The sequence below is a fragment of the Urocitellus parryii genome, chromosome 2 (assembly GCF_045843805.1).
Source record: "Urocitellus parryii isolate mUroPar1 chromosome 2, mUroPar1.hap1, whole genome shotgun sequence".
Lineage (NCBI taxonomy): Eukaryota > Metazoa > Chordata > Mammalia > Rodentia > Sciuridae > Urocitellus > Urocitellus parryii.
In genome coordinates this window covers 161,101,114-161,115,089 of record NC_135532.1, presented here as the reverse complement: position 1 = coordinate 161,115,089, position 13,976 = coordinate 161,101,114, and the positions used below count along the sequence as shown (strand labels likewise).

Sequence of the window (13,976 nt, the reverse complement as noted above, 5' to 3'; positions counted from 1 at the left end):
TCCCCTCATATATGCCTCCATCCAAACTCACCTGCTGCTCCCCTGATCCTCACCCTTACCTTAGGAACATCCCCTATTCCATCTGCCAGTGCATTCCCATTACCCCCTTCCAAGGTGGACCCTACCATCTGGGATGTTTCCAGTCCTTCTATCTCCTTCACATCTGTCTCAAAAGCCCTTTCCATTTTCTGACCCAGTCACAATACCCGCTGTCCCTCCTTGCTGCTGCTGTCCCTCTTTTTGCAGACCAGCCTTGTCAGGCACCTGACAATAAACCCACTTCTTATCCCAGGTGTGTGATTAGTCCTGAGCCACTTTTCTTTCATTGATGCCAGTGACTCCATTACGTGCTCCTATCAGCTTTGCTCTCCTCTCTGGGGATTTGAGCTGCTTTGGGATCCTGGCCTGAAGGCCCAGGACAATTACTACACACCTTCTTCCATTCACCTGTTGCTCTTCTTCTCTATCCACACTCCAGCCTCATTTGGGTAAATGACTTCACCCTTCCCCTCCCCTGCTCCTCACAACTCTACAAGTCTCCTCTCTAGAACTTAGATCTTGGTCCAGCACCAAGATTCTCACCCATCTCTTCCCCTGGGTGAGTTCACTCCAACTCGCCATGGGAAACTCCCAATCCCTTCCCCTTGGAGAGTTCACTCTTGGGTCTTGGTTCTCAGCTCCTTAGTGGAGCTCATGAAAGCCCTGGCCAGGCAACCAAGACTCCCATAGGCAAAGCCCAGGACTATGGAAGTAGTGGGTTATATTCCCTTCTCTCAGTCCCAGACTCCAGCTTGTCATGGGGAACTTCCAAATCCCATCTGACTCACCTCTTGGCTGCCTCCTCACCCACTTAGCCCCACTCCGTTTGACTCCTGATCTAAAGTCCCATCCACCAATTCAACCTTCCAATCTTTACAACTTTTGTGAGCGCTCAGGAAAATGGAAGAAAATCCCTTATGTGTGAGCTTTCTCCTTTCTCCATTCTAAGCCTTCCCTTTGCTCTTCTTGCTCCTCTGCCCAGCTTCTATTTGCTACTAAAACTCTGGATTCCTCCAGAGGCCCTACATCTAGACAAACAAGAGACCCAGAACTCTCCTAATCGGAGGGTCTTGACTCTACTTGCCTACAAATGTTGGCTGCAGCCTCTTGACTCATTAATGAGTCAAAAAAATTCACCTTTGGGGCCCCATTTATCATCCTGGTTCCCCATCACCTAAAGGAACTCCTTACCTACAAGGGCTTACATTCCTTACCTCTCTGTTGCCTTTTATCTCTATAGGATTCCCTGGTAGAAGATCCCAGTCTTATTTTCCACATGTGCTCACCTTTAAATTCTGCTACTCTCCTCCCAGCTCCTCAGGAATCTTCCAATTCTTCTCTTCTTACCCATTCATGCATTGAAACTCTGGAGGAGTTTCTTCCATATCCCTCCCACCTACAGGAAGGCCCCTTGCTCTGCACAAAATACAGATGGTTCACAGATGGCTCCTCCTTCCTTTAGGAAGGAGTTCATTGGGCAGGTTATGCCATGGTCTCTCTAACCTTGGTTGCGGAAGTGGCTCCCATCCCCAATAATACATTCAATTAGCAGGCTGAACTTGTTGCCTTCAACAGAGCCTTCACTGTGGCAAAGGGAGCCTCCCTCAATGTCTATGCTGACTCTAAATAAGCTTTCCACATACTTCTGTCCCATTCTGCTATTTGGAAGGAGCATGGATTCCTTACCACCAAGGGAACTTCAATTACTAATGCCCCCTTTATCTCCAATATCCTTCAGACCTCAAAGCTTCCCATTGCCATTGGAACTGAAGGATGGCAGCTAAGTAACCCCCTTCTCCAGTGGGCACTTCCTTTTCTGACCTCTCTCCTTGTCATAGGCCTTTTACTAATGCTTGTCCCCTGCATCATTAGATTTATTCAAGACCATATTCAAAGGATCTCTAACCAAACTGTGAACCAGCTTCTGTTATAGGACTTCCAACCCTTCGCCAAAATTGGGCCCTCTGGAGTCGGCATCACCTGGCGCCACCTGACCATTACCATTGCCTCAATGGCACACTACATCCCTCACAAGGGTCCAGATGCTGCCCCTTCCCAGCAGGAAGAAGCTACGGAAGATTAAATCTATGCCCCTGTCCCTTAAGGGGCCCAATACAAAGAAAAATATCCTTGCTTAGCACCTGGGATGGCCATCTTAAACGACAGTCACCATTTTAAGAAAAATTTCACTTTCCCTCCCAAGGGCCTTTCTGAGGGAGGCTCACAACTCCCTCATACCAACCCTACCTTTCACCACCCACATTAGGACCTGCCCATCTCTAATCTCTGAGCCTGCCCCATAAAAGTCCTAACCCAAGCCTGTTTTGCCTCTCTCTGTCTATGGAGAGATGTGCCTTTATTTGTCAGCTCTGACCAGTAAACTCTCTCATGTATCTCTGCCTGGTCTCTGTCTTCCATTTCTCACTTTCTTGCCTGTCTTCCCATTCCTCACTTTCCTTTCACCCAGGAGTGACTCTGAATCTATAATAAGGTTAAAAAAATGTAACATTTTCTACAAACTCCATGTTTAAAGTCCTTCTTTAACACAAAATTATGCTTGCTTGCTTTTTTTTTCTTCTCTATTTATCAAAAATATACAGGGAAACTTGTCCTTCAGTGCTTCAGTGTCAGGTGATTTCTGTCTTCATGAAAGTAATAAAAGTACCAACCCCTTCTCATGCTGACAAGACCTAGGCTGCAGGTGGAAGTTGTTCTTTCTGCTGTAAGTCCCTGGACCACTTGTTTAGTTGAGGATCAACTGAGGATTCCACCTTCAGTCAGGCAGGAGTACTACAATTAATGTCTGGACACTGACAGTGTGTATGAGCTGGAATAAAGGCAATTGGAAATCTTTGTTCACTGGTTATTGTGATAAAAAAGAATCCTAATCTGGTCCAGTAAAGCTGTTAGGAAAACAAAGTGGTTAGGGTCACGTCTCCATTTGGTTTTTGCATGTGTCCAATTCTTATTATGAGGGTTCAGTATGGTTCATGGATCTACCTTTAAATGCCATACTCCACACCCCATCCAGATTATGTTGCTCCATTATGTACCAGCTGTGTCCTTGAATCAGAGCAGGCCCACTAGGGCAGATAACCAATAGTCTGCAACCGGAATTGCTTGAAGTTCAAGTATTGTAGCACAGCATCTGTATCAGGCTTATTTATTTATATGGCTTTTGTATTTGTTCCTGTTGAAATGCGCATATGAAATATTAGAGATAGAGTCATGTCTTCTACTAAATGCCAAATACTTATGTGCTGTCATCACAGAAATGCCCACCATTTATGCAAATGTCTAGAAATTCATTCTGCATTTTCAGGATTTCCTGGATTAGGGCATGAACAGATTAACCCCTGTGCTGATTACAGCCTTGAATTGACTCCCTAACAATGAGGGGCTCTTCAATTTATTATTGCTTCCTTCATCCAACTATAAAAATTTCCTCTATTTTAATGATGAAATCAAAAGCTATTATCTTGCCTCCTTGGGACTTTCTACTTAATTTCCATTACTGGTGAGTTTTGTTATACTTAAGAGTTCGGAAAACAGCTTATCTTCTCGTATACTCAATTTCCTCATCTTAAAAACAAAAATAATAATAACAATCATTGTGAGGATAAAAATAAAATATATATAGATGGTCCTTGATTTAGAATGACTCAACTTAAAATTTTCTAACTTTAATAATGCAAAAGTGATATGCCTAAAAGTGACTAACATGAAATAAGAACTTAAATGTATTAGTCTTATCCTTTTTGCCTATTGTGGGGATGGATCTAGAAAGGGTCTATAGTCCAGTGGTGAATGAGGTGCCATGGGCTCTTGGGCAGGTGGCAGTGAGTGTGCAGCAATGATTCCCAAGATGCTCTTCCAAATGTGACTTAGCCCATCCATCTGCTATCTGACCTGATGACATTGAAAGACCTCTGCTTGTCCTATTCTTAAATATCTCAAGGAGAGGAAATGGCGCAGGCACTTTGTAAGCTTTGCTAAGTATTATCAAAAGCTACAGCAAATATGAAAGTGACTACTTTTAGGTAAAACAATTTCAGAATTATCTCAAACTAGATAAAACCATGAGGTATATAGTTTAAGTCTTAGATTGCTCTATACAACTAGGTGGAAGAGATAATCTTCAAATATCCCCCCAAGTAGTCATATCATACAGTGAGGAATTCTAGCCTTAGAAGAAATAGTTTGAAAGTGTGCTAAATAAATACCATATGAAAGCAACTTAAATGATTTTTGCATGATTATAAGAAGATACATTTTTGAAAGAAGGGGATTTTTAAGAGGAAATAGTAAATGATAATTATGAAAATTCTTTCAATTTTCTTGTATCATGGCCATTGTTTTGCAAGTACTGAGAATATGGAATCATATCATGTGTATTCTTGATATGAAGTTAATTCTTTCCATTTTCATTTTTGTTAAGAGAACTTTATATTGTATGAGTGTGTGTGTGTGTGTGCATGCATTTGTATGTGCTTAGGGAGAAAATGGCTATCTCTGTCTAAAGACAAGATCCAGAGAAATTATTCTACAGAGAACAGGAGACAATATTATCCCATGCTATTTATGTCTGTGATCTATATTACATTAAGTGCTGTTTGTCAAGAAGATGTATACGAATACATTTTCATTTCACAGCAATCTCAGTTTCCATTATAGTCCTAAGAACAAGTCACAGGGTTTTCCTTAAACTAACAATGGTCACCTTTTATAATACAAGTTCTGACTTTAACATATTTATGCTCATGTCTATTTAAATTTCTCCAGGTATTCCTATCAATTTTGGGAGTGTCTGACTTATGCAGTAGGTTCATTTGCCACAGTGTTAAAGTGACATATTTAATAAAGGCTACAAAACATTGAATTACTGGTTTCTAGATGAGGTGGAAGTTCCTGCTCTAATCTCATGTCACTGCATTCTGATTTTGTGAATGTATGTCAGCTAGTTTGTGACAGGAAATATGGCATTTGGGCCTTCAAGTGTTACTTGTATGATTCCCCAAGGTGTCCAAATTGATGTCCTCCCAGGCTCTTTGATGTGTGATTACAAGTCTGCCATCGCTGTGCATGGATTTCCTTGACTGTGCTCAAACCATTGCCTGATGTCATCACAAAACCTCAATTTGCTAGGGTTGATGCAGTTATTTCCTTCTCTGGTGGCCATCATCTCTCCTCCCTCTACTATCCTACCCCACTGAAGTAAAGCAGAACATACCACCAGCATCACCTGGAAGCCTTTTCCGCCTGAGTGTGAACAAACTATCCTCTGTAGTCACCCCAGCATGTATCTGAAGTATTTGTTATTTGTCTATTATCATCTCTTCTGATAGAGGCTAAAATCTTGGCTGATGTCCTTAAAAATTATTGGTCTATTATACCTTTAGTAATATTATAGTTTTCTAAAATATTGTTTACATTTCTATGTTCATCTCTAACACTGTCAGCTCAAATTAATCATTTTGAACTTTCCTTAAATTTTAAGAATTTTCAATGGAGGAGCAGTGAAACTTGTTAGGATTTTTCTAATGATAACAGTTATAATCAAAGGACATGGTTTTTAAAAATAAGAAATAATGACATTTCACAAAATATGCATAATCACAGTCCTAATTTAAGAACCTAGCTAATAGTTTTCACAAATTACTTACTCTCTTCAGCCCCTGAAAGAATTTCTATATGCAATTACACTTGCTCAGCTGGAAGTCCCTGGACCATGTAGTTGTTTATGGCTGGCATTCCTTTTCAATTAACTGATCTGGTGTCTAGATGGCTGTGGAACACCACATACTAAATAGTTTAAATATCACCCACAAGTGGACATAAATCAGATCTTCCCACATACTTGCAAAATCTAGTTTTTCTTCAGTGGTTATGAATTAACCACTACAGGGTATTTTGATGTGCATATATTACCACCTCAATGCCTTTTGATTGAGCTCTTAAAGGGCTTAGCTGTGTCTGTGTCTTAAGACAAAGGAACATTTAGAGCTGTTAACAGGGGATTCTTCACTTCATCAAGCTTTCTTTTTGGTCTCAGGACACATCACGCCTTCTCACCTTCATACTTTCCTAAGGCTACTTACTTCTGCAGAGATGGGTACCATAGGATCAAGGTCATGGTTAACTAGACAGAAGGCAAATGCTTCAACACAGAGGTAGTTGAAATAGAGTGATGTGTGCCACCCTGAATAGCATGGGACCATTCTTTAGGGAGGGGGGTGGTATTAATTGTGAAAATAGGAAAAGGACCAAGTATACCTGGAGGTGGGGTTGGGAGTGGGAGAAGGTTCATTTTCCTCCATGAGGCCTTCCTGATTGGCCTAGTCAGAAAGATTCCCTCCCTCTTAGGGATCTGAAAACTCTCAGAGATTATAATCATATTCAAAATAAATAAAAATCTAGCTGCACAATTGAAGAGCCACATAAGCAACTTTCGGTCTCATCTTTACACTAGAAACTATCATTCCTAAATTGCCACAGGCGTTAGGGTATCTACGTTCCCACAGTCTATCTAGTATCTTACAGCACTAGTAATTCTGAACAACGTCAGGAGTCAAACACTGCTCCCGTAATATTTGGTCTAAGTTTTAAGTGATTAATGTGTTACTGTTGAGTGTTAATAATATGTATGCGATCTTCACATTAATGTGTTTATAGTTATGACTCTCCAATAAATGTTACCTTCTACATGCAAGTTAACTCCAAGAACTTCCCACTTAGAGTTGGCCCTGGACACATACAAATTCAGCTACTTTTTTTCATTTCCAGAATAAATTTACAATATTCAGAATCACTCTCCAGTGCTCCAGGTCCATTCTAGAGCCACAGTGGCTGTGGTACTACATGTTCCTGCCTCTCAACTGTCCTCTTTAAATGAACACCACAATGATTATAGAGATGAAGAAACCCAATAGAAGCTGTTTCATTTCTGTCACTATATGCAATTGTGTTGAATATTTATTGTGTTTGAAGTTTTAAAACAACAAAACAGAGCACAGAGTGTAGGTGTGATATTTTTATTTGGTGACCTAGTTCATACATCAAATGTTTGATTAGTATCTTTACAATTGAAATGAGCACTTTTTAAATGGCTTAATTGTTTTGAAACTACAGAATGAAGCAAGAAAAACACTTTATATTAGTGGTAAAATTTAGCAGTTGCCTAAATTGTACTTTACAGAATTTCAGTTTCAATAAAGGTTCAATCATTAGTTTAATGAAATTCACCTTATGAATTAGTGGACATTTATTTTGTACATTATTACCACAGCATGTAACTAAGGATCAAAGTTCACATCATTGCTCAAATAATTGAACAAATAGTTATGCATTTTTTAATTTTTTCTATTCTACTATTTTTCAAATATTTGCTAAACTTATTAGTTATGTATATGTAAACTTCAATGCAAAAATATTTATAGTTTATATTTCTTTTCTGGCCATTATATTGTCTCATTTTTTGATCATTTCTGAAAATACTTTTCCATGTAGAGGTAAAGGTTGTTCAAAATGAGTTGTGCTAGATTTCAGATGTGCTACATACTGTGATAATACCCCTGTGGTTTTCTTAAGAATTTTAAAAATAAGAGGCTTCCTAAATCTATAGTTACTTAAAAAGCAACTATTATATTTTATCAGATGAAAACCTAGAGGTGGTAGATGTTTTTAACCTCATGCTGCATTTTAATTATTTTAGCATCAAAAATTCCCTATTACCAGATAGGAATGTTTGAAAAAAAACAGCAGAAACACTAACAGTAGTAACAAAAATTAGCTGATAGTTGACAGATAAGTCACAGCTCAAAGCAACTATGATTATCTTTTCCCTTCAGAAAATGTTTTCCCCTTGAGGAAAGCTTTGTGTGTCTTGCGTGTATCAAGGTGGAGTTTCATAATTCAAGACAGACAAAAAAACTTGTCAACATACCTGTAGGTGTAGGTTCAATGGTGTTTTATTGAAATAAGATTCATATAGCATACTATTCACCACTTCAAAGAGTACAATTCAGTGGTTTTTAGTGTATTCAAAACATGGTGCACTTATCTCCACCATCTTATCCCAGAAAATTTCCATCATTTCAAAGAAACCATACTGGTTAAGTTGTTCCCAGTTCCCTCCTTTTCCCCATCTTCTAGAGACCACTAATGTACTTTCTGTCTCCATGGATTGTCTGTCTGGAGTATTTAATAGAAATAGGATCATACAACATGTGATCTTTTGTATCTGGCTTATTTCACTTAACATAATATTTTCAAGGTTCATCTATATTGTAGTATGAATAAATATTTCATTTCTTTTTATGGATGGATAATATTCCATTGTTTGGAAATATCACTTTTGTTTATACATTTATCAGTTGATGGACATTCAGGTTATTCCTACTTTTTTTACTATTATGAATATAGTTACAATTAACACTATTATACAAGACACTGTAGGTGCACATATTGTTACTCCTATTGGAGTATACCTAAGAATAGAATTGCTGAGTCCTAGGATAACTATAATGCTTAGCTTTTTGAGGAACTGCCAAACTGTTTTCCACACCAACTGCGTCATTTTGTATTTTGCTCAGCAGTGTATAAGTATTCAAATTTCTCCATATTCCCACAAACACCTATTGTTTTCTGAAGTTTTATTATTATTACACTTATTCTAAAATGTGTAAATTGGTATCTCATTGTGACTTTCATTTGTACTTCTCTGGTAAATAATGATATTAAATAGCCTTTTTTTTTTTTTTTTTTTTTTTTTTTTTTGGCACTTGGGATTGAACCCAGGCCACTTTACTATTGAGCTACATCTCCAATCCTTTTAGTTGTGAGACAGGGTCTTGCTAACTTGCTGAGGCTGGCCTTGAATCTGTGATCCTCCTCCTGCCTCAGACTCCCAAGTCATTGAGATTGCAGGCATGTACTATGATGCCCAGGGTTGAACATCTTTTCATATATGTATTTGGCCATTTGTATATACCCTTAGGAGAAATATCTACTCAAACTCTTTGCTCTTTCTTTAATGGGTGATTTACCTTTTATTATGGAGCTGTGAGAGTTCTTTATACACTCTAACTCTTAGACTCTTACACATAAATAATTGCAAATATTTTCTCTCATTCTGTGAGTTTTGTTCCTTCCTTCATTCCTTCCTTCCTTTTTTTCCCCCTGGAGATGGAACCCAAGGGCACTCTACCATGAAGCTACATCCCCAGTATTTATTTTTTTGAGACAGAGCTTCACTGATTTGCCTAGGTTGACCTCCTGCTTCCCAGTTGCTGGGATTACAGGAGTGCACCACTGCACCTAGCTTCCTTTTGACTTCTTGATGGTGACCTTGAACAAAAACATGTTCACTTAACCTTTTTACCATTAAGGTAAATTCAGGATACAGATCCGAGATTCTTTATCCCCTGAGAGCTTCCTAGGAAGAGCTAGGGAGCAGTCCTCCTTTGAGATCTGGCCACCCACATATCCTGAAAAATTAGAATTGTTACATTTGGTTCAATGGATTCTTTTTGTCCTAGAAGCATCAGGTTTAATCTTTGAGAGACAGGAAGAGTAACACCTCCTTTATGCACAGAGGGAATATTCTTGATGATTTTTAATGCCTGGTTTCCAAGCATTCATCATCTACTCATTCTTTCATTCAAGAAAAATTCCTGTGCCTGTGGAATCAAAGATCACACTGGGATTGTCAATGATCCTCATCCTGCTGATAAAAATATGCAGGAACCTCAATAATGTTTCTGTAAGCCCTTTGCAAGTTAGGGATGTAGCTAGGACTAACAGCTATCTCTTTTTTTCCACCTCCACCTGCTAATCAATTTTGTACACTACGCTCGAGCATAGAATCACAGGATGCTGAGACCAAAAGATGTGTTTACTTGTGCTACTAGCATGAGGTGACAATTCTTTGGATAAATGGAAGGGTACTATGTTGCAATAGGGGTAAAATTGCAGTTTAGAAGTGGTTTCACAATCAATCACACATTGGGGGACACGTGAAGTTGTATGTGTTTGTGTTAGGAGGTGATGGTGAAGTTGTATGTGTTTGTGTTAGGGGGTGATGGTGGTTAGTGACTTTTCTATTTTTGTAATTCAATCCTGTTCTTACTGTGAAGCAATTGAGTGTTATTGAAACTGTGTAGTTATCCCAAGTTCACACAATGTTTTAACATTTGAAACAGGTGTGTTCAATGAATATTCTCATTTACAGCTATTTTCATGCCCTTTATAAATACCTCTCCCCCCAAATTAGGCACTGCATTTTCTCATGGTAGATAGGCAAAGTTTAAACGTCCCTACTTAATATTTATTCCATTTATTCTGAACTAACCAGTGGAATCCATGTCACTTTCAGAAAACTGCAAGCCAGTTGTATGTCAGTTCCTTGAATGAACCATAAGATTTCTGGATGAAGAGCCTTTTTTTTTTAATCCCCCATTGTCTCAGTCCTGAAATATCTTGCTGGTCTCTGCTCTGATTGTCAAAGGGCTGTTTATTTACTGAGGTTCAGCTCTCAGGTTCCATGAAGACTTGCCTCAAGAACCCTAGCTGAGGTCACACCTGTGCATAGCCACGCAAAGTGGTCTGTACTTTTTCACAGTGCTATTCTCCCACTCATCCTGCATCTTTATTTCCCATTAGAAGCCAAATTCCAAAATGCAGGCATCACGTCTTATTTCTATACCCACCCCCCAAAATTAACATACTAGGTTCCTCTAAACCTTGATTTCAGCTCAAGTAAACTTTAAGAAAAAAGAGTAGTAGATAATAAGTATATTCTAGAAACGTGGACTTGTCATTAGGTAATATTGTCTAATTAAACAGTAAACTTCTGAAAACAAAATGTCTTTGTAACCATCTGGATTTTTGCAATTCTGGTACAAAGTTATAGGCTCCATAAACTGTTGTTAATTTACCCAAGAGAATGAAAAGGGGAAGTTAAGAAGCTATGATAGTCCATTAACGTTAGGGAGAGGAACAGACACCTGGTTTCACTTGGTCTTTCTGCCCCTGATCTCCTTGCTTTTTGGTCATAACTATAACCACATTTAGGCACTTCCTTTTGGTAAGTTATTTTACTCTTTCTCTTCAATTTTTGAAAATCTCATTTTTATGACTTACCTTTTTTGTTTGCTTTCATTTTTATTCTGAATTTTTGAAAGCCACTGACTTAACAAGTATTAAAGTGAACTCGCTCTCAACATAGTTATAAATAGTAAATCGGGTTCTTAAGTTTCTCTAAAGGTTCTCTGTCTCAATCACAATTTCTGAAAACTTAATCAAATTTCAATTTTAGTGAGCTGGAATTGATGAGATATGACCAGGAATTAGAGTGAAAGTTTTATTAGGTGTTAGGAAATAGCTAAAAATGAGAACATTCATTCTATAAGGGTATAGAAATAAAAGCAGAACATTGTCCTATGTAGAGAGGCTTGTGGAACTTGGGGCCCAAAGCTGCTGGCTAGCTCAACGTCTGGTCTCCCCTGTGGTGGAGTCTTTAGCCCTCCTGGTCTTTAAAGAAGGCTTTTAGCTGTAATCTCAGGTATGCTTATGTGATTATAACCCATGATTCCGTGAATCTATTCAGAAGAATACTTGAAGATGTGTTAAAGAGATTAATGGAGATGGATTAGACACAGTGCTGAGAGAGTAGTTCAAAACATAAAAGAATAGGCTAATAAAGAACTAGAAGATTGGAGGAAAAAGTATTTTAAATACTTTTAAGACCATGTGTTTAGCCTTATCTTTACTAGAAAAATAAAAAGATATAAATTGCTTAACTAGACAGAAACTTTGCCTATTTTATTTTGTTTCACCACATCAGGAAGTTAGAACCATAATAAAATATTCAGTGATTTTATACACATATCATACATATATCAGTTACATGATGTAAATGATGTAAAAGTTTTTTTAATTATCTTACGCCCCTTATGCATGGGACTCTGAGAATTAATAGTTAAAATTCTATTATTGATTAAGTCTTGTCATTATGAACATATTAGTCTGTATCATATAGCATGTTTTGTCCTCTGAAGTGAAAATGGAATTGGAAGAATTAGGTATAAAATGAGCTAAATTTTAGATCTAGAGATATCTATTTTGTCTGCTTAGAAAAGATTTCTTTCTCATATAACTTGGTTCTCAGGTATTATTTTGAATATAGAGGTTACAGGGTAAATATATTTATGGTAAGTTAATGATAACTTATTCAACAACATAGAACACTTTAAAAATGTTTCTGGCTGCAGATTTTATACACACTTGACAATTGCTAGCTGGAGATTCATAGATTACATAGAAAGGCCTATTTTCAGGGAAAAGCTCTTTCCCCCAAAGGGAGGCATGTTTGCAGTATGTTGGGCCAGCATGCAGAGATTCCCAGAGTTGGAGCCCTGCTCCTCCCTCCTGTTGGAGAATAAAAAGTTCTGGGTAACTAGGAACATCTTGTCTTCAGATGATTATTTTGAGTTGCATGTCTTCTACAAAGAAAACGTGGAAAAACTTGCAAGGCAGCATTAAGGCCATTGAAAAACTAAGAAATAAAATTCCTAATTTCAGGTATTCTAGGCATATGATTGTTTACAAAAATTCTTCTTCTTGGGGCTGGAGCTGTAGCTCAGTGGCAGAGCACTTGCCTAGCATGAGTGAGGCTCTGGGTTCAATCCTAATCACTACATAAAAAAATATAAAATAAACAAATGTAATAAAGGCAGTCTGTCCATCTACAACTATAAAAAAAACTTTTAAAAAATTCTTCTTCATTTAATGGATTAAGAGTTGCTCAAGAAGTAATATAGACTAATGGCTAATGGGTTCTAGAACAAGAAACTACAGTATGACTTTAAATCTTAATTCTCTGAATTTTTAGCATGTTACTATAGACAAGTTCTTTACCACCTCAGTCTTCTCATTTGTAAAACATATATACTAATATATAGGATTTTTGTTGTGAAGATGAAATGATTTTCTATAAATCCAGTATTAAAAATATTAAATAAATATCTTTGTTATGTGAATACTATATACCAGACACTGGGGTAGTGAGGGTCAGTTCCTTGGATATATTACCTAGAAAAATTATATAATTAAGCTTGAGAAATTTTTGGTAGAAATGGTGGAAGTGGCATGTATATGGTGATTGAGAAGAACAGATTTGATTTTAATTCTGTCTTTATCTTTTAGGGGAGGAGTCATGTAAAGAACAACTTTCCGTGAAGAGACATTCAGCATACCATGCCCCGGCAGGAAGTTCCTTTAAATTGGAATGCCCTGTCAAATACTGTGCTAAGAGACCCAATATAACTTGGTGCAAATTCAATGGAACACAGTGTTTGCAACTTGGAGATAGACTTCAGCCACACACAAGTTGGGAAGAAAGGCAGAATATTTCAGTATTTTTTCTACATTTTGAACCAGTGCTTCCTAGCGACAATGGCTCATATAGCTGTCTTGCGTATTTTCCGTCTTTTGTCTCTCCAAGTCATTCAATAATCCTTTATGTGACAGGTGAGTTCTCAACCCTCAGACCATCTAATGTTTTTCTCATCATATTTCCAGGCAACCGAAGATCCGGGTTTTCTTAAGTGAGTAGGTTAGAAACTGAACACCTGCATCACCTCAGAAGTCTGCCACACCTCACAGAGTGTGAGATCCAGGAGTGCATGGGTGTCTGCATGTATGTGGGTGTGTGCGTGTGAAGTGAGTTGGGGAAGAGTAAGAACAGTACAATGAAAGTTTTTGTTTTTGCACTTACGGATTATATCATTTACTTGGTAAGTCCAGAAGTAGATTATTGAAACAGTGAAAAAAAAAAATAACAAGGTGACTACCAGTGATTACAGATAGTTCTTAATTGTTTGTCCTTGCTTTCCTTTTCTTTTTTTCTTCCATTTTTCTGTTTTTGACTTTGTCGATTA

At 37.8% G+C, this 13,976-nt stretch overlaps 1 protein-coding gene across 1 annotated transcript in view; it reads left to right on the top strand.

Annotated features, from left to right (window-relative positions):
• Btla (B and T lymphocyte associated) overlaps positions 1-13,976 on the top strand; it is a 29,079-nt gene that overhangs the window by 4,623 nt on the left and 10,480 nt on the right. Inside the window, exon 2 of the mRNA XM_026395085.2 lies at positions 13,243-13,566. Coding sequence (XP_026250870.2) covers positions 13,243-13,566 — 324 coding nt within the window. The remainder of the gene's footprint in view (positions 1-13,242; positions 13,567-13,976) is intronic.